At 47.7% G+C, this 18,009-nt stretch overlaps 1 protein-coding gene across 1 annotated transcript in view; it reads right to left on the bottom strand.

The window, feature by feature from the left end:
• SLC22A3 (solute carrier family 22 member 3) overlaps positions 1 to 15,905 on the bottom strand; it is an 86,969-nt gene extending 71,064 nt beyond the window's left edge. Inside the window, exon 1 of the mRNA XM_074368049.1 lies at positions 15,356 to 15,905. Coding sequence (XP_074224150.1) covers positions 15,356 to 15,790 — 435 coding nt within the window. The 5' untranslated portion in view covers positions 15,791 to 15,905. The remainder of the gene's footprint in view (positions 1 to 15,355) is intronic.
• Positions 15,906 to 18,009: the final 2,104 nt, after the last annotated feature.

The raw sequence follows: 18,009 nt of genomic DNA on the forward strand, positions 1-18,009 counted from the left end.
TATTTTTAATTTCATGTAAATCAGGTCTTGTACCCTGTACCTCATTCTGTTCCTTTCTTTTTCATTTGGCCCTATGCCTTATGGGCCACTCACGACGCTCTGTCAACATCTAATCCCGCATTTCCAACTGCTGCTTGGGGCGTACCCACCACATTTGACATTTCCTCTCTCCCAGACTGCCTCCAACTCCTGGCCACCCAAATAATGCTGTACGGAACATGCCTGCCTTCTGATAAACAGGTTTGAGATTCTCCTTTGGGATTTAATTATAGGCGTGGAATTGCTGTGTCATAGTGTATGTCTATGGACACTAATCTGTGTCAGTAGCTGCAGACTGTTCTGGAGAATAGCCCCACACGCCGTCCGCAGGGCACCTGCAATCTGCCAACACCTGGTATCACCAGGCTTTTTAGTTTCTAACAAACCTGACACGTGTGAAGTGCTGTCTTGCTTGCATTTGCGTTTCTCTGATGATGAGTGGATCTGTGTCGCTTCCTGTGCTTATCGGTCTTTTGGGCTTCCTTTCATGAAAACCTCATATATCCCTTGTCAATTCTTCTGCAAGACTTGCTATCTTTTCCTTGTTGATTTACAGAAGTCCCTTTCATATTCTAGAGAAATCAGTTAATGTCTTGTTAGTTCGGCCAGCAAACATCTTTTCCAATTCTCCCATTCTGAAGCTCCAGACTTGGGGCAAGTTACTTAATCTCTCTGCCCTTTACTTTCCTTCCCTACAAAATCGGGATAACAGCCTGTGCCTCACAGCTTGGGTGAGGATTAAATGCACTATTTACTATGTCTTACTGTTGTCTGGCAATTAAAGAAGAATATTAGTTTTTAAGCAGGAAAGGTATGTCAACACCTATAATATAGTATATTACAGTGTGGCTTTTCATCCCTACTGGGCATTAAGCTGCTCTAACAGATTACATTTTAGTGTCCATCCAATATCAAGAGAACTGGGTTGCTTAAGATGTAGAGCAGCTTAGCCCAAACCTACCTCAACCCCGATCTGAATCTCAGTATTCATGACTCCTGCCCTGCCATCACTGCCCTGTATTCATCATACAGAGTCAGGGGGCAGAGTGGAGCCTTTTGGTCTTTACTCTGAGGCCAGATTCTCACAACACGACAAGCCAACTGTGACGTGATCTGGCCATTGCTAACTGCCCCCAAATAAGAAGTAAATTGGTCTCATTGACCCAACTAGACTATAGGCGTGAACCACGCTGGCACTTTTCTAACCACAGTATCTTAGGGAAACTGTTGCCGTCAGATTCACTGAAGGATTTCTGGTGCTTGTGAATAAAACATGCCATGGAGAGAGTGTTATGTTAGAATGATATTTTAGTTCTTTTCAAAAAATCCCTTACTCAAAAGGGGCAGAAGAGAAAGCAGTGGGCAGAGTTGTGTGCCTGCTCTGGACGACCGTGGACAGAGACCCTGTCCAGATCCGCATGGGCCCAAGTGAGGTGGGGATTAAAGAAACGGAGGCTGGGAAACTGCCAAAGCGCATGGCTCCGACTATCTATCGTGGGTCTTAGTCTTTGTTACTGAGCCCAGCCACACCAGCTCCAGAGAGCGGATCCCTGCCATGTCCCTTCGGGCTGGCATCCTGGCACCCTGCCCAACGAGAGCTTCCCCCGGGCTGAAGGGTCTGCCCCTGATTCCCAGACCCAAGCTGCTCTCTGGGTGGACTTCCTCCAGACCTGCAGGCAACAACTGCAGTACCGCCAGCCACTGAGCGCTCATGCGGGGCAGACCACACGACAAGCGCTTTGCACGCATTATGTGCGTGAGCCTCCCGTCAACTCCACACAACAGCTGCTACTCCCCTTAATGAGAACCTGAGCCCGGAGAAGCTCAGACTAAGAAGTCTGCCCATGTTCACACAGCCAGTAAGACTACGTTCTTAGCCACTTACTCGTCTTAGAGATAAGTGCACCAAGCCAGTTCAAATCTAAAATTTGGTCATTTCTTTCTTCCTTTTTTTTCTTTTTTTTAAATTGAAGTACAGTCAGTTTACAATGTTGTGTTAGCTTCTGGGGTACAGCACAGTGATTCAGTGATACATATATGTATTCCATTTCATATTCTTTTTCATTATAAGCCATTACAAGGTACTGAATATAGTTCCCTGTGCTGTACAGTAGGACCTTGTTGTTTATCTATCCTATATACAGTAGTGTGTATCTGCAAATCTCAAGCTCCCAGTTTATCCCTCCACATCCCCTTCCCCCCTTGGTAACCATAGATTTGTTTTCTATGTCTGTGAGTCTCTTTCTGTTTTGTAAATAAGTTTATTTGTGTCCTTTTTTAAGATCCCACATACAAGTGATAGCATATGGTATTTTTCTTTCTCTGTCTGACTTAACTTCACTTAGTATGACAATCTCCAGGTCCATCCATGTTGCTGCAAATGGCATTATTTTATCCTCTTTTATAGCTGAGTAATATTCCATTGTATACATATACCACATCTTCTTTATCCATTCATCTATTGATGGACATTTTGGTTGCTTCCATGACTTGGTTAAAATTTGATCATTTCTTCACAGCATTTTGCCACAATAAATGGTCACTGTCTCACTTTCTACATAGCAGATAAGTATAAAGGTAATTTTATTTCGTTTTGTGATGTCTTTGGTTTGATTTCAAATCAAAGTTCGTCTGTGTGCCCTATATATGTACATACTGGATAGGGGACCATAGCAAACCGACAGGGATGCTGACTGGCGGGCAAAAGGGGGCTCCAGTAAAGGTGTTAGTACCATCATTACTAAGTCGCTGAGACACAGAAAGATCAAGAAGTTCTGTGGGAAAATTTGCTGGAACAATTTCCTTTACACTCCAGAAACTCTGAAATTCCTTTCTTATTTGATTTTTAACAAACTGAGGCCAAATTAATTTTTATTTGTTTCCATTTAATTTTCTCCTCTACCCTGGGTGTTTAATATTTTAAATTATCTGTGTGGCTTTCCTATGGGAGTGCTTGCTTTGAAACCCTCATTTGAGAACAACGAAAGGGCACCCATTTCTCAATAAATGTCTCCAAAACATTGGTCTTAATTATCCACGTCTTCTCCACGATCCTTTAATTCCCATAAATGTGCTACAATCACTCTTCAGAATGAGCTCCTGGGCCTGGTCCCTTCTGTTTATGTCTGGGAGGCATCAGCTTACAGCATCCCTCCCCGGGGCCGAGAAACACACATGCTGCCTTTCATCTTGTGCTGTCGGCGGCACTGCGCTTCCAGCTGGCAGAGCCGGCTGAAATCAGAGCCACCCTGTGCGTACGAGGGACATAAGCAACGGCTGGAAAAGGCATCTGAGACGCAAGACGCTGTTGGGCAGAGGATGAAGAGAGCGTGGACGCCGTGCCCCTGGGGGATGCCTTTACTGCACACCTGGGGGGCAGGCCCAACGGCTTCATGCAAGCTCCATCTCTAGGAGGGCATGGTACCCTCCGCCTCCGGAGGGTGCAGGCTCCAGCCCCACAAACTCACAATACTAACAGCAAAAGCCTTCAAAGCCATCGGAAGTCACTGATACCCGCTGTCTCACAGGTCTCCTTGTCTTAAGAATCAGGACAATGTTGTCCTACCCTCTCCTCTGGGTGGCAGGGCTCATTGAGGCTCCAGCTCCATCTAATTCTTCTAAAGGCCTTTCTTGGGTCTCCCTGGACACCGCTGTGTTGATGGCATTTCACAGAAAACCACCATTTTACCAAATCTGCCTCTGTGTTACACAAGCAGTAATAGAATAAACTTGTTACTTCATGGAAAATAAAACTGCATTCCATACTAGGATATGCTAAGTTAAGTCTTATGTGTGAAACTCCTATTTCTGCATTATGAAACCAGGAAAAACTAAACAATTATATCCCAGCAACAGCTAAAATAGCTGACACCAACCCGAGAAGAGGAACGTCTCGCCTCATTTGGGGAAGGGGAGCAAGATGGCTGGTCTGCTGTTCCCTGCACAGAAATAGGAAACACCCTCCAGGGGGCGTGTGTCTTACTTCTCACATTATTTGAAACCTCCAAATTTCATCTCTCAACTCTTTTCTAAGAAACAAAAAAAAAGCACAATCTCCCACACTTATTTTTAGGTTTTATTACAAATAAATACAAGGAAAGTTAACAACAAAACCCATCAAAGAAAGGCTAGATTCCTCCTAAACAGACACAATCTTGTTGGAGTAACTTTCAAATACTTTACTTACATGTTTTAACACTTAAAGAAATGTTAAGTTTAACGTTAAAGTGTTAATAAGCAGATCATTGAGGCCAAGGACAGGACAGGCTTGTGAAGCTCTGCTTTGTTTTTCCATTCGACAGTCTCAAATTTCTAGTCCCAGAGATGGCCGCTAAAATGGAAAGCCAGAAGCAGGAGGGGTATAGCTCAGTGGTAGAGCGTGTGCCTAGCATGCATGAGGTCCGGGGTTCAATCCCCAGCACCTCCATTAAAAATAAATAAAAAAGCAAATAAATAATAAATAAACCGAATTACCTCCCTTCCCAGAAGCCAGAGCCTCACCTGTCACATGGTCACCTCCCTGCTCTTGTCTATAATTATCCTGCAGGGAGCCTCCTGCCTCTAAGCACTGGTCTGACAGCAGAAAAACCACCTTCGACGGTGAAGTCCAAGCTTGCTCTCACCCCGCCTCCCTCGGTGGTTTCCATCGTGCGGACGCCCAATGGCGCAGCCCCCTCCTCGATTTCCCCACAGGCTCTAGGCCTAAAGCAGGTGTCAAAGGAGGCAGGATGGGCACCCGTCTGTCCCCCAACACTGTCCTCTGTGGACATGGCTCAGGGCACAGCGTGTCTCCCAGGAAGAAGGTGTCCTAGGGAGAGGTCCATCCTGCTGTCCAGAAACTAACACCTCCAGCTTTTAAGTTAGATTCATCCCAAGCCATCTTCCCACCCTTGTATGAACAGGGCAACCCCGAGTTCAAAGTCAGGGGCCTGAAAATGATCTCGGCTGCAGAATGACAGAGGCAGAGGAACCTTGAAAACCAACTAACAATTGGCTGCTCCACTCAGGTCAGGAAACGGCGGCCCGTGGATGCGGCGCGCGTGGCCCGCCGCCCCCTCCCCCCGCCCCACCCCGCCCCCTCCCTCACAGTAACGGAACCAGGGCCCCCAAGTCTTGAATCAGCTCCTTTTCCACTGCAACGTCTGCCTCACCGATTAATTAATCAGAGACTAGGATCCATGCTACTAGAAAGTTTTGTTTTTTTGGAAAATATTCAACCACGGTCACCACACTCATTTTCTGACTTTCATTTTTAATTTCCCTGAACATAGTTTTTAAAGTTAAGTTCTGAATCAGTCTTCCCCTTTGAGGGATGTGCTTAGCGGAGCCCATACTAGGCATACAGTCTAAGTGCAGGAATTGTTTTTTTAATCGCATTTATTTATTTACGTTCTGAGAAGCCCCTCCACTGCACCCCGCGCTGTTTTTCTCTGGTGCGACACGCGCACCAGCTCCAGAGTTACCCTGTCTTATTACAAGCACAGAAACGTGAGAGCACAGCGCTCTTTAAAAGCCGTGTCCCCGCGTCTCATCCAGACAAAGAGGCGCTGACCATCACTTTCCACGCTCGTGTTACCGTCATTCTAGAAAGCTGCACCAAGTGCTTTAAGGAACGTGGCTTCTTCTCACAGACTAGAAATAAACATCCTTTCTTGGTGATGGTTTAAGAAAGAAAAACAAGGAGGAAGAATTAGAGAGGATTAATTTTGTTTTGAAAGGTAGGCAGCGTTCTCCCCACCCACCTACCCACCGCCTTGGAGGGCTCAGCACCGCGTCCCTGAGCTGTTGTGAGTCAGGCCCCCAAGCCCCCCTGCTGACCTGCCCTGCTGCTCCTGGGGCCCAGCTCGCCTGACGACACAGACGTGCCCCCAAAGCACCAGGACAGCTGAGAAAATCCTCTTCTGCACAATAGACGTCAGCACATAAAAATGACGGCCCCATAGAGACAGCTGTCCTATCCCCTCCTATCCCTTTCGTGTTCCAGGTCGCATCTCCCAATCAGGATTCTGAGGACAACAGAGCACCCCTGTGCAGACAGGGGTTGGGGGTGTGGCTGTCATTCCCCTGCTCCAGAGGCCCAGGGACACCTTCTGCAGAGCCGTGGCCCCCTGATGATTTGTCAGACCCCGTGGGTGCAAGGAGGGGAAGACAAAAGCCCTCACTGGTCAAGTCATTAAGCAGCTCTGTGTGATGGCTTCAGTAAAACAGGTAACTAGGAACAAAACTAGTGAAATCTGTGGAAGAGCTTCATACTGCAATCCACCAAACATTGCTGAGAGCAACTGAATACTGCCTGAGAGAACGCTGCAATAGATCTTGCTCAAATCACATCAAACACATCATGTTTGATACAGCAGAATTGTTAAAATGTCCATTTTCTCTAAATTAACACATAGAATTAATGAAAAAAAAAAAAAGGAGCAGCACTTTTGGGGAAAAGAGCTTATTTTAATCTATGAAGGGCAGTTTCAGGGTTGGCCTAGCCAAAATAATAAAAGAGGTCAAATCTGCCATTCAGCCCCTTTCTCGCTCATTGGTTAATTTAATCATTGCATTTATTCAATGCCATGTGATTTCATCACAAATATTTACTAATCGGTCTCCACCCTCAAGAAGCCTGCAGTCTGACAGGGGGCGGAGCAATCAGCACGCAGAGGGGGTCACCAGCACACAGCGCGGGGTTCGGCAGAGGAAACAGACCAGACACCCCCAGGGCAGTGGTGAAGGGGGGTTGTGGAAGTATTTCTGGAATAGGTAACTCTTAGCTGCATCTCTGGGTAAAAAATGAGACAGCCTCATGAAAAGAATAAGGTATTTGGAGAGAAGGAAGCCGCACACTCAGAGCCCAGGGAGGACGCCAGGCCTGCCCTGGAGGGGCTGGGGCAAGGCTGCCTGCCCAGGAGAGGGGCCTGCAGGGCTGCGGGTTCCCCCAGGCAAGGTCATGGCGGCCTTGCCTACAGACCAAGGGGAGGGTGTCTCGAAGGAACCAGCTTTCCTACCATCTTATCGGGTACCTGCAGCCTATGGGAAATACACTAAATTGAGTATTTGTCAGGGTAGGCTCACAGTCAGAACTCTAACAAAAAAATCCCCAATTCTTGGTGATTTAACAGAAAAAAGGTTTATTTTTCATTAGTTTCACATTCCCATGCAGACAAGTTGGAGGGGAGGGAGATGGAGGCTCCCCCCCTGGGGCTTGCAGGGGTCTCCTTCCAGCTGAGGAAGGACTCTACTATCTTTTGGGGTTTCAGGATTCTCTGAGGGTAGGTGAGGGAAGAAAGGAAGAGGGAGGGCTTGCGAGGAGGAAGGTTATTCTAGCTCCGAGTGTGTCACTGCTCCCAACATCGCTGACCTGAACTCTGTCCCGGGACCCTACGAGCTGCAAGGGAGGCTGGGAAATATAACCGAGCAGTGTGTCCCAGAGGAAAAGCACAGGCTATTCTCTGTCTTAAGGAAATTAGTGCCCAAGAGATGCTGATTTCGTTTGTATATTTAAGGTAAGTTTATTAGTGACTTACTATGCTAGACCAGAGGCCAGCAAGCTACAGCTCCAGGGTAAAATCTGGCCCTTTCTTATTCCCTTTCTCCCTCCCCCAACCCCTCTATCCAGCTCAAGACTCTACACATGAACAGGAGCTATTTTTATTTGAGCATCACTTATGGCCAGGCACAATGACAGGTACTCTATGCACATGTCATAACAATCACTAAGGTAGGTGTTATTACACCCATTCTAGAGCTGAGGAAACTGAGGCTCATGCAGGTTCTGTGACTTGCCCTTAGAACTGAAATACAGAGGAGCTGAGATCTCTCTGACTCCAAAGGACAGGTATGTTCTTCCCACTGCACTAAACTGCCTCATGCCAAGAATCTTTAACCTACACATGAAAAAGCACAAACATGCATGTCATCTCTGTTGGGTATCCCATGTGGCTGCACCCCTGCCTTTGTCCAAAGCTCCACTCCAAGGTTTGCCAAGATTCCCAGGGAGTGTGGTTCAGCTGTGGGCACCTCACTTCAATCAGGTATAGGGTCTTACTGTCAGTTGCCCATCTCTGGAGAGCCCCAAGCTTCCTGCAAAATAGCAGCATTTCATCAGGTAAAGTCTGGGACTCCTGCCTTTAGTAAGGGGGTGGTGCTTCCACCCCAAGGTCTGCAGAGTGAGTCTGGGGGAAATGGCACTTTCTTCAACCACACGTAGGCCGTTTCACGCATGATGACCTCGTCACACTCTTGTACGGAGCACCTGCATGGGCCCCAAGTGCTTGTGAACCACAAAGATTCCTGAACCCCACCTTGATCTTTTGGTTCCACGTCTCTGTGGGTGAGTCACAGGAATACATATCAGAGGGCCCCTGATAAATGGCTAGAAATAAATGAGGGTGAGAGAACACGGGAACAGAACATCCTTTTCCTCATATATTCCTCCTGGGCTCCTCCTGTCCTCTGAGGCTGAGGTCAAGGTCAGTGCACATTCTGCCCTGAGTCACCCCCAGTGAATCAGAAGACTTTCCTTCACCACACTCGTCACCACTCGCATCATATTACTGTCTCGGGGCAAGTCTCCCTGCCAGGCCTTGAGCTCATGGGAGAAAGAATCTTACCCACCTTTGTATTACCAGCCTAGCCCAGTGCCTACCATATAATACATGCTAAATAAATTCCAACTGAACTGAGGTTGATAATCCAATACATCAGCATCCAAAAAGGAGCAGGAGATGCCCTTTGATGTTCTCACTCTTTTGGTTCTGGGGTTCGTACACACATCATTACCGCATGGGTCTGCTTGGCCACCCTGCTGCCGACACCAAGCAGCAGACACCTAGTGGGGTCTCTGTTCACTCATTAGGGTCCTGCTTTCATTCCTTTAAGAAAACTGTTAAACTATTAATACACTTTTGTCATCAGCATAAAGAACTAATCATTTGGGGGGACTCTTGCTAAAAAATAAAATTCAGCACAAAATACAATCTTGGTGAAATTGTCAGGGTTTCAGAGAAGGGAAGATCTCACACCTCTAATAAAAACAAACAGCAATGACAGATTCAGCTGCTGTAGATGCATCAGGAAGCCTGGAAGTGAGGAAGTGATTCCAGATCAGTAGTGTCTGAGCTCAAAGAGAAGCAAGTGCAAATCCTCTCTGGAGGCAGCCAGGTTTCCCGCAGAGAAGCTCAACCAGCCGGGGGCTCACAACCAACAATAACAAACAAATGCCAAATGCACAGTAAACAGCAAGTGAGAGGTTCCGACACCCAGGGCTTCAGGTAGAGTAATTCACAGTTACAAGCTACGGAGCGATCATGCGTAGAACGTTGAAAGGAACTGAAAAATGGAAACACAAAGGTGACAAGGAATAAGAGACTACCAATAAATGACCAGGGATATCTGAATGACAACAAATACACTTTGACAAGTGAAAAAGTTAACTGCAAAAATAAAAACTCCACTGAATGGATTAAAGAGTAAATTTGATACTGCTGAACAGAAACGTTGTGATCTGGAAGATAGATCTGAAGAAATATCTAGATGATCATAAAGATACTGAAACGGGAACTATGTCAGAGAGGTCAAGAGTCTTGACGGCTAGAAAAGGAAGGTCCAACTTATGTCCAATTAGAATCTCAGAAGGAAAGAACAGAGATTAGAAAAGATAACATTGAAGAGATAATGGCTGAGAATTTTCCAGAACTTACCAAAAAACCAAAATTCACAGTTGAAGGAGACACAATTGGCTCATTTAACAGCTATTTACTGTGTGCCTACTGTATGCCAGACACCTTTTAGAGGCAACATATGCCAAGCCAGACAAATAAAAGAAATACCCTTCTAGACACAACCCAAGAGAAAAGGACAATTGGACTGACCACAGACTTTTCAAAAGCACAACTAACATCTTCAAAGGGCTAAGGAAAAGTAATTGGCAACACACAGCTATTTACCTAGCAAGACTGTCTTCCAAGAATAATGGTGAAATAGAGACATTTCCATGTAAACAGAATCTGAGAATATTTACCACCTAGAGGTATGTGCTAAAGATCTACATCAAAAGGAAGGGGGAAAATGAGATGGTGTAAGGAGTGATGTGTAGACAAAGTGTAGTGTGAACCCCAGCATACATGCTTGACACAAAACCCACAAATTAACAATAAAAGAGCGGACTTAGAATATTGGCTACTGATGCTTGTAATACAGGAGGAGGAGTGACTGAATGAAAGTGTTTAAGGTCCTAAATTGTTTAGGAGAAGGTTGCAGTATTGAATTTAGGCTCTGCTAAGTAAACAGGAAAATTTCAAGAGTAAACCACTAAAAAAGTTGAAATAAAGAGTCAAAATTCCAAACTAATAAAAGAAGAAACAAATAGAATAAAAAAAAAAACAAATTAAAGAATCATTTTGAAAGGGAGGAGAAAGGAGGGGAAAAAGCATAGAAAGGACACGACAAAGAAAAAAATCCATTATGACAAGCCCGAAATACCCGTGACCACGATAACTGGCGCACAGACTAAGGAGAGCAGTTAAAAGCAAAAGCAAAAGCAAGTTACATGCACTTTATAAGAGACACATCTAAACTACTAGAACATGGTAAGTTTGATAGTAAAGGCTAATAAAGGACATAGCAGGCAAATACTAACTAAAAGGAAGTTGGAGTAAACTATATTAATATTATACAAAATAGACCTCAAGACAAGAGACATCATGGGTTTTAGATAGGGTCTCTGTACTATAATAAAAGGTTCAATTCAGTATGTGAATTTTTTTTAATTCAAAATTTTTATATACATTCATCTAATAAAATTGCTTCATGTGTATAATTTAAAATCTTCTGGGAATATAGGGAGAAACTGACATACCAACATAATGGCAAATTTCAATATTCTTTATTCTTGATAGACAAAGCAGATGGAAAGTTAATTAAAATATAGACTATTTTAACAGCACAATCGACAAGTTTCAAATATTAGATATGTATAAAATCCCCCATCTAATAGCTAACGACTGCATATTCTTCTCAAGAATGTATGGGATGTTTATAAAAATTGGCCTCCTAGAAGGCCAAAAAGAAAGTTTCAATAAAATTCAAAGAATCAGGGGTTGAGGTATAGCTCAGTGGTAGCGTGCAGGCTTACTGTGAGTGAGGTCCTGGGTTCAATCCCCAGTACTTCCATAAAAAATTTAAAAATAAAATTTAAAAAAGCAATCTTGTTTAAAAAAAAATTCAGAGAATCAATATCATACAGATCACATTCTCCCCAAAGCTAAATTAGAAGTCAACAATTAAAAGATAAAAAATATCAACACATGTTTAAAATTTAAAGTACCTAAATAAATCATGGGTCAAAGAGGAAATAATAATGGAAATTAAAAATACTGAGAATGAAACAATAATTAAAACCTGTATTTCAAAACTTGTTGGGAGCAGTCAAAAAAAGTACATAGAAGGAAATCTCTAGCTGTAAACATTTATACTAGAAAAGAAGAAAAGCAGGAAATAATTGAGCCAAGCACCTAATTTAAATTGAGAAAAAAAGCATACCAAAAGTAAATGCAAAAAACTAGAACAAATAATAGAGAGGAGAAACTAATGAAATAAAAAGGGGACAATGCCATCACTTGTTCTTTGAAGTAATAATAAAACAGATGCTCTCCCAGTGAGGTTGATGCAGCAAAAAACAGGGAAGGTACAAATAATACTAGAAATAGAAACAATCTAAAAATAAGATCTTTCTAAAGTGCCTGAGCAAATCAGAGATTCAGCCCAGACTAAAACTTGGGTCTGACTAAACTCCTCTCTACAGTATTCACAACTGTATGTTTCCAGGCTTAACAAATAGTGAGGACCGGCTGCTGGGGGCGGGGATGTCTGGGGTTGGCCTCTTGTTGTTGGATGGATGTGCAGAAAGCAAAGCTGAGATGCAGGAAGCGCTGGGACAGCCCCAGGAATCAAAGCAGCCTCCTCTTCCCTCAAATGGACTTTCCTTTTCCGTGTGTGGGAGAAAAATGATTCAGAAAGGAAAAACAAGGGCCATCGGGTCTATTTGTCATAATGCTCTGAAGCCTGGTTTCTAGTGGGGGAGCAGCTCTCTATTTTTTTCCTCCATCCACGGCACCCGAGCAAGCATTTAAAAATCCTCACGTCAACTTCAAAGACTCACTCCCTGGGCAATGAATCAAAATACCTGGGTGGTGGGGGCTCTGACTTCTGCACCCTACATCACACTTCCTTCTGCCCCACGTCTTACGACCAGACAGGGCTGAATTGAGCTGCTAGAGAAGTCTGCACTGAGGTCGTTAAACATAGGTGAGAAATCCCCGCCTTGCCTTGAGCAAGAGAAACAAGTTGGGGAGCTGGAATGAAATGTCCCTGCACTTGGCACTGACTTCTGTCTTAACTCCTGGGAACTGTTTTGCTTTGTAAAATGCAAAGAGGGTGGCTGAGGTTTAAGTGTGCATTTTGCCACGTTCACACCAAGAGTACAGAGAGCCATTCCCATGATTTGAAAGCACAGCCTCCCCATCTCCAGCTGACTGTGTTTCCAACACCATGAAATGAAACAAAGGGACACATTGGCCAGAGGACCAGATAGTAACTAAGTAAACAAGAAGGTTCAACAAGATTTCTTGCAGGTTCTAAAGTGTCAGTGATCTGGGTTCCATGTCGCCTGGACTTGTTTCCAGGACTCAAAGCACTGCCTGGGGAAAGGGGACTAATTTACAATCAAGACCCCTGGATCCAATCGAGACTCCAGACTCAGCTACATAAAATGTCTGGGGCTCTGGCAGGTCCTTTCACATCTTCTGCCTCAGGTTCCTTATCTATAAAGCCAGGACAATGATCTCGCCCCCGGCAATGGTGCAAGGATTAAATATAACAGTCATATGGAGCCATTCTGGAATCTGGTCAGCCTTTCCACCTTCTAAACTCTCCCAACTCACCCACTTTCCATGATTAAAATGTTAGATTTAAAGTCTGTGAAAACACACTGGGTACACGGTGTGAGCCAGAGCTAGAACTGCAGTTCCTTTCATCACTCCGACAGAGTATGAAAGAACAAAAACTAATATTGGATCATATGCAAAACCAAAGACAGCAGTATATTAGCTGAGCAGAACTCTGAGATGGGGAGAATGTTCTGGATGGCTGAACTTCCTGAGTAGATGGGGTGGGGGATTGGTTTCCTCTTAAGAATCAAAACATTAAAAACAACAAACCAGAAGACACAAACCATTTAGGATAAAAAAAAAAAAAAACCTCTCCAATATACTTCAAAAACCTTAAGGGGGGATTCCGAATATGATTCTTCTTTTCCTTGAAAATTTTTATCATTGTTCTGAGCACACTGAGAACAGCCATCCAGCGATGACACTCATGGTGTTTGTAGGACTGTAAAGGGTTTAATCCAATCCCTAATAATACAGATGAGAAAGCTAAGCCCAGAGAGGTAAAGCAATCCAGATGAGTCACACAGCTAGCTGGAGACAGGGCCAGAACCAGGTCTCCAGACCTTTCAGCTTCCACACTGCCTTTTAGATCCTCACAAGACGAACTGCCCATCCTTGAAATAAATCCAGAATGCTCAAAACAACCCGGGAACCCCAGAATGCTTCTAGGGTATCTCTCTGGGCACTAACTTAGAGGTTTTTATGTCTCCCTTCTCTGATATTCATCATGTTTGCTCATGGAAACGCTGCTCGAATGTGTGTGCATTTTGCTTTTAAGGCTCATTTTATGCATTTGAGATTTAAATGTCTTCAAAAATCAGGTGTCTGCTCTCCAAGCAGCATCTTCTGGTTTGCCTGGGAAGTAAGCACTACACAGCCATGCTAAATGGAACAGAATCAGCCACCTAATGGATGTGACTCCAAGGAATTACCAATGATAACACCCTCTCCTACCCGAGCCCACAGCCTATCCATTCAGCAGTGAAATCCCTAACTGCAAGACCACCACAGTTTTTAAAGCAGTCCCCATCATAAACCATGTTTAGGCAGAAACTAATATTGGATTATATGCATATGCGCACGCACACACACACACACACACACACACACACGGCTTGGCTGGGCTGCCATGGGGTTAGGGTATGTAGCATAGGACCATACACAGTGTGCTAACACACCTACACACAGCATCATAATACATGCATAACCTCAAAGATCTGCACTCCTAAACCCAGAGAGATGAGGGCACCAGACCACAGAACACCATTCACTGTGGCAGAAGAGGCACCCCATTATTCGAGTAGGTGTTTAAAAAATTCTTTATGACAATAAATAAAATGAAAAAATTTCTTTCATAATTTGTCTGAATACACTTAATCATTTGTTAGAAATTAAATTGATCTAAGATTATAGACAAAGTTCAATAAAACTGCTCATCCCTTTCACCCAAGCTCAATGGATCAAACACCATGGTTAGAATTCACCAAGATGAAGTGCAAACTGCCTTCCCAGGCAGGTGCAGAAACAGTCCTGCCGCCAAGGGTGAGGGCCACCTAACCATCAGTGCACGGCCTGCTGTTACATACCCAAGGAACCGTGGGGGCTGTTCCCACTGGCCCCCAGCAGCCACCCCGGGTAAATGAGGTATCCACTTTGTACGCATTGTAGCCTCTCCTACTATGTGCCTGTCACTCATTAGCAGGAAAAAATAAATAAATAAAACTCTTACTCAAAACTTAAGCTTTCCCAACTTCTCTCAAATGTTGCTCTTTGCCCCAAAGCAGTTTTAACAAAATCATTTTTCCCGGGGAAAGCCTCGACCTTTGTCCTTTTGTGGTTCAGATAGTCATTTGAGCAACTAGAGAAAGTTGGCGCTGCCTTCAAACATTGGTTTCTCCTTTCCTTTGCCCCCTGGAGACCAAGCCAGCGCGGACCTGCTCAGCGTCGCTCGCCCCAGACAGCGCAGTTCTCTCCCCGCATCTACCCATCATTTCCAATTATTGAGCAAACACATCTCAGATATAACGCACATCGTACTGGATGCTTCGATTCCTGAGATGTGGTCCAAGCATCTTAGAACTTGGGCTTCTAGGAGAGTTTGCGTTCACGCCTGGAACCAAAGCACCAACGCAGGTTAACTCACTAGCAGAGGAAACAGAGAAAAGGCATTGCCTGGGCCGTTACGACGCAGCGCTTCCAAGTGCGGGACGCACCTGACCGGTCCCCGAAGGTAACCGACAGGTCCCAGCCTCCACGGACCTTCCGGGCGGCCGGCTTCACCGACTTCCCGCGTCGGCGCGGGGCTCCGAGCCCCGTCCTCTCCCTGCCGGCTGTGCCCGGCGGGGCGGGCGCGGCGGGCGCAGACCCCGGGCCCTTACCTCGCTGACGATGGTCGAGTGCGCCTGGGCGTAGCGCCAGCCGCCCCGGCACGGCACGAGGGGCGCCGAGCGGTTGGGGAAGGCGGCGAGCGGGTCGGCGCAGCTGAGCGCGCCCGTGGCGGCGGCGCTGGCGTTGGCCGCCTCCAGGAGGTAGCGCTGGCAGCGGCCGTCGCCGCGGCGCTCGGGGGGCGCGGGGCCGCGGCGGGAGGGCGCCGTGCGGTTCCACTCCTCCTCCGGGCTCCAGCCGCAGCGCTCGGCCAGCGCGGCGGCGCTCGGCCCGCGGCACCAGTAGTGGTCGGGCCGGCTGCCCAGGAAGACCACGCCGACGAAGAGGAAGGCGAAGGTGACGCCCGTCAGGCACAGCAGCAGGAACACGCGCCGCTGGAAGCGCCCGAACTCGCCGGCCTGCTGCAGCGCCTCGTCGAAGGAGGGCATGGTGCGCGCCGCCCGCCCGCCCGCCTGCCCGCTCGCGGGCCCGACTCCCCGAGCGCGTCCTGCCGCCCGCCGCCCGGGCCTCCGAGTGACCCGCGGGCCGGCCGGCCGCCTCCTCTCCCCCCGCCGCCTCCCCCGCTCCCCCCGCCTCACGCCCCTGGGCGCCGCGCCAGCCGCGGCCGCTCCTCCGGCTCCGAGGTCCCCGCCCGCCGCCCCCGCCTCGGTCCAGGGGGCGCCCGCGGCGACCCGGGCCGCGCTCCCCAGGGGCACCGCCTCGGGGTCGGGGTGGGCCCCCGGCGGGCCCCGGGGCGGCGCGGCCTGGCCGAGCGCTGCCGCGCGCCGGGGACCCGGCCCGGGACTGCGAGTGACGCGCACTGCCTCTGGCCTGGCGCGGAGCTCCATTCGGTCCCTGCCAGCAGCCTGTCCTGCGGTCGGTCCCGGGTTGGGCTCCAAAGAAAAAAGTTCCAGGGCCACCCAACGACTCCGAGGCTCCTCGGACTTGGGCTCTGGGCGGTCCCGCGCGCAGCCCGGGGGACTGACGACGCGCGCTACGGGTCCCGCTCTTGTGACCCGGGGTCCCCCACCGGTCCTCATCTCCTCGGTGCGCGAAGGCCGCACACCCCTGGGCCCGGGCAACCAGTTCCTAGAACAGTGAACTGATTGCAGAGCTAGAACCACACGGGATCAGATTTCGACTACATCTCAGAGATCGTCCAACTTTTTCAAAAGGGCAACTGGGCAACCCACAGAGGTTAAGCGTCTTATTCGGAGTCCTGAAGTTCGAAGTGAGAAGGGACTTAAGTCCGTTACACCTTTCCTTCCCCAGGGCCTTCCCACCTGCTCTTGGCCCGAAATCGCCCGGAAAGGGTGATTATCGGTTGGTTTGAATCATTTTTAACTTCCTCATTCGCTCCCGAAGATCTGCGGAGCTGTGTTGGATCTGGCGTCCTGGCCTCTGCTCCGCGTCCCGGCCGCTGTGTCGGTGTCCGCGCTCAGATGCCTTCCTCGGGGCTGGGCTACCAGCCATTTCTAGGCTGCAGCCTTCTGCGGTGCCGACCACCCCGCACTGCTGACAGCGCCCTCCCTGCCCTGGCCTAGCCTTCCCCCTTGAGACGCATTTTCTGAGAATTTCTCCAGCTCTTCTCCCCAGATCACCCACCCTTAGCCTGCTTTTCTCAGAGGCCAGAGAGCCTGGTAGAGCACAGAGCACAGAGCAAGGTCTGTCTCTGTTCACGGGGCTTCATCCCTTCTCCAGCTTGTGACCTCGGGCACCTTAATCAGCCAGCCCAGTCTTCCCATCTGTCAAACCAGGCTGATACCCTCCTGGGGTCGCTGTGAGGACTGAATGATTTAATATGCAGTAAGTGCCAGACCAGTACCTGACGCGTAATATGCCTTTTCACGTGTTAGCTCTCATTACTGTTCTTATTTGTTGCTGAGCTAGTGCTACCCACCAGCCATGATGCCCCAAGGATTCTGGATCCTGGGTAGGACAAAACAATAAAACATCTGGTAGCTGGTGGGCACATGCAGGGGCTCATGGAATGACAGGTGGTCGTTATTGCTCTCTCATTCCTTGTTCTCGGCTACTGAAGCACATCTTCCACCTAGTTAGCAGTGACTTCTGCGTGTACCTGTCTCACACTCCAGGGTGCCGTCCATATTTTTACTGCCCCCTGGACCCCTGACTCAATCTGTCCTCCCACGCAGCTCCTCCTCCGGCCCTCCCTCTTGGTGTAACCACGGCCCCGCCCCAGGCTCAGAATCTCAGTATCATCTCAGCATCCCTCACTCCCCAGCTCTTTACTCAGCCATCGGCTCAGCTCCTTCCCTCCTTGCCATGCAAACTCCTCCCCCAAGACACATGTACACATACACTGGCAATCCTCCCTTTTCATGAAATTGGGAGTTCTGTCTGTTTTGTTCATTTCTGTATTGCCACCACCTAGAGCAGAGCCTGATTCAGAGTAGGTGCACAGTAAATATTTGTGGAACAAATGGATGCTTCCCGACACCGTCGCCCATCCCCCTCCAACATACAGGTGTGGCCTCCTGTCCTCCTCCATCTTTGTTGGCCACAGTGGCCAGTGTCCTGTGGGCCAGCCTGCTTTCCTCACTGTCATCCCACATGCAGCTCAGAGATGCTTCCTTCAGGAGCTTGCCTTGCTATCCAGATAACTCATTTCTCACCTTCCCTTTCAAAATCCTAACCTGTGTTCCTC

The sequence above is a fragment of the Camelus bactrianus genome, chromosome 8 (assembly GCF_048773025.1).
Source record: "Camelus bactrianus isolate YW-2024 breed Bactrian camel chromosome 8, ASM4877302v1, whole genome shotgun sequence".
NCBI lineage: Eukaryota > Metazoa > Chordata > Mammalia > Artiodactyla > Camelidae > Camelus > Camelus bactrianus.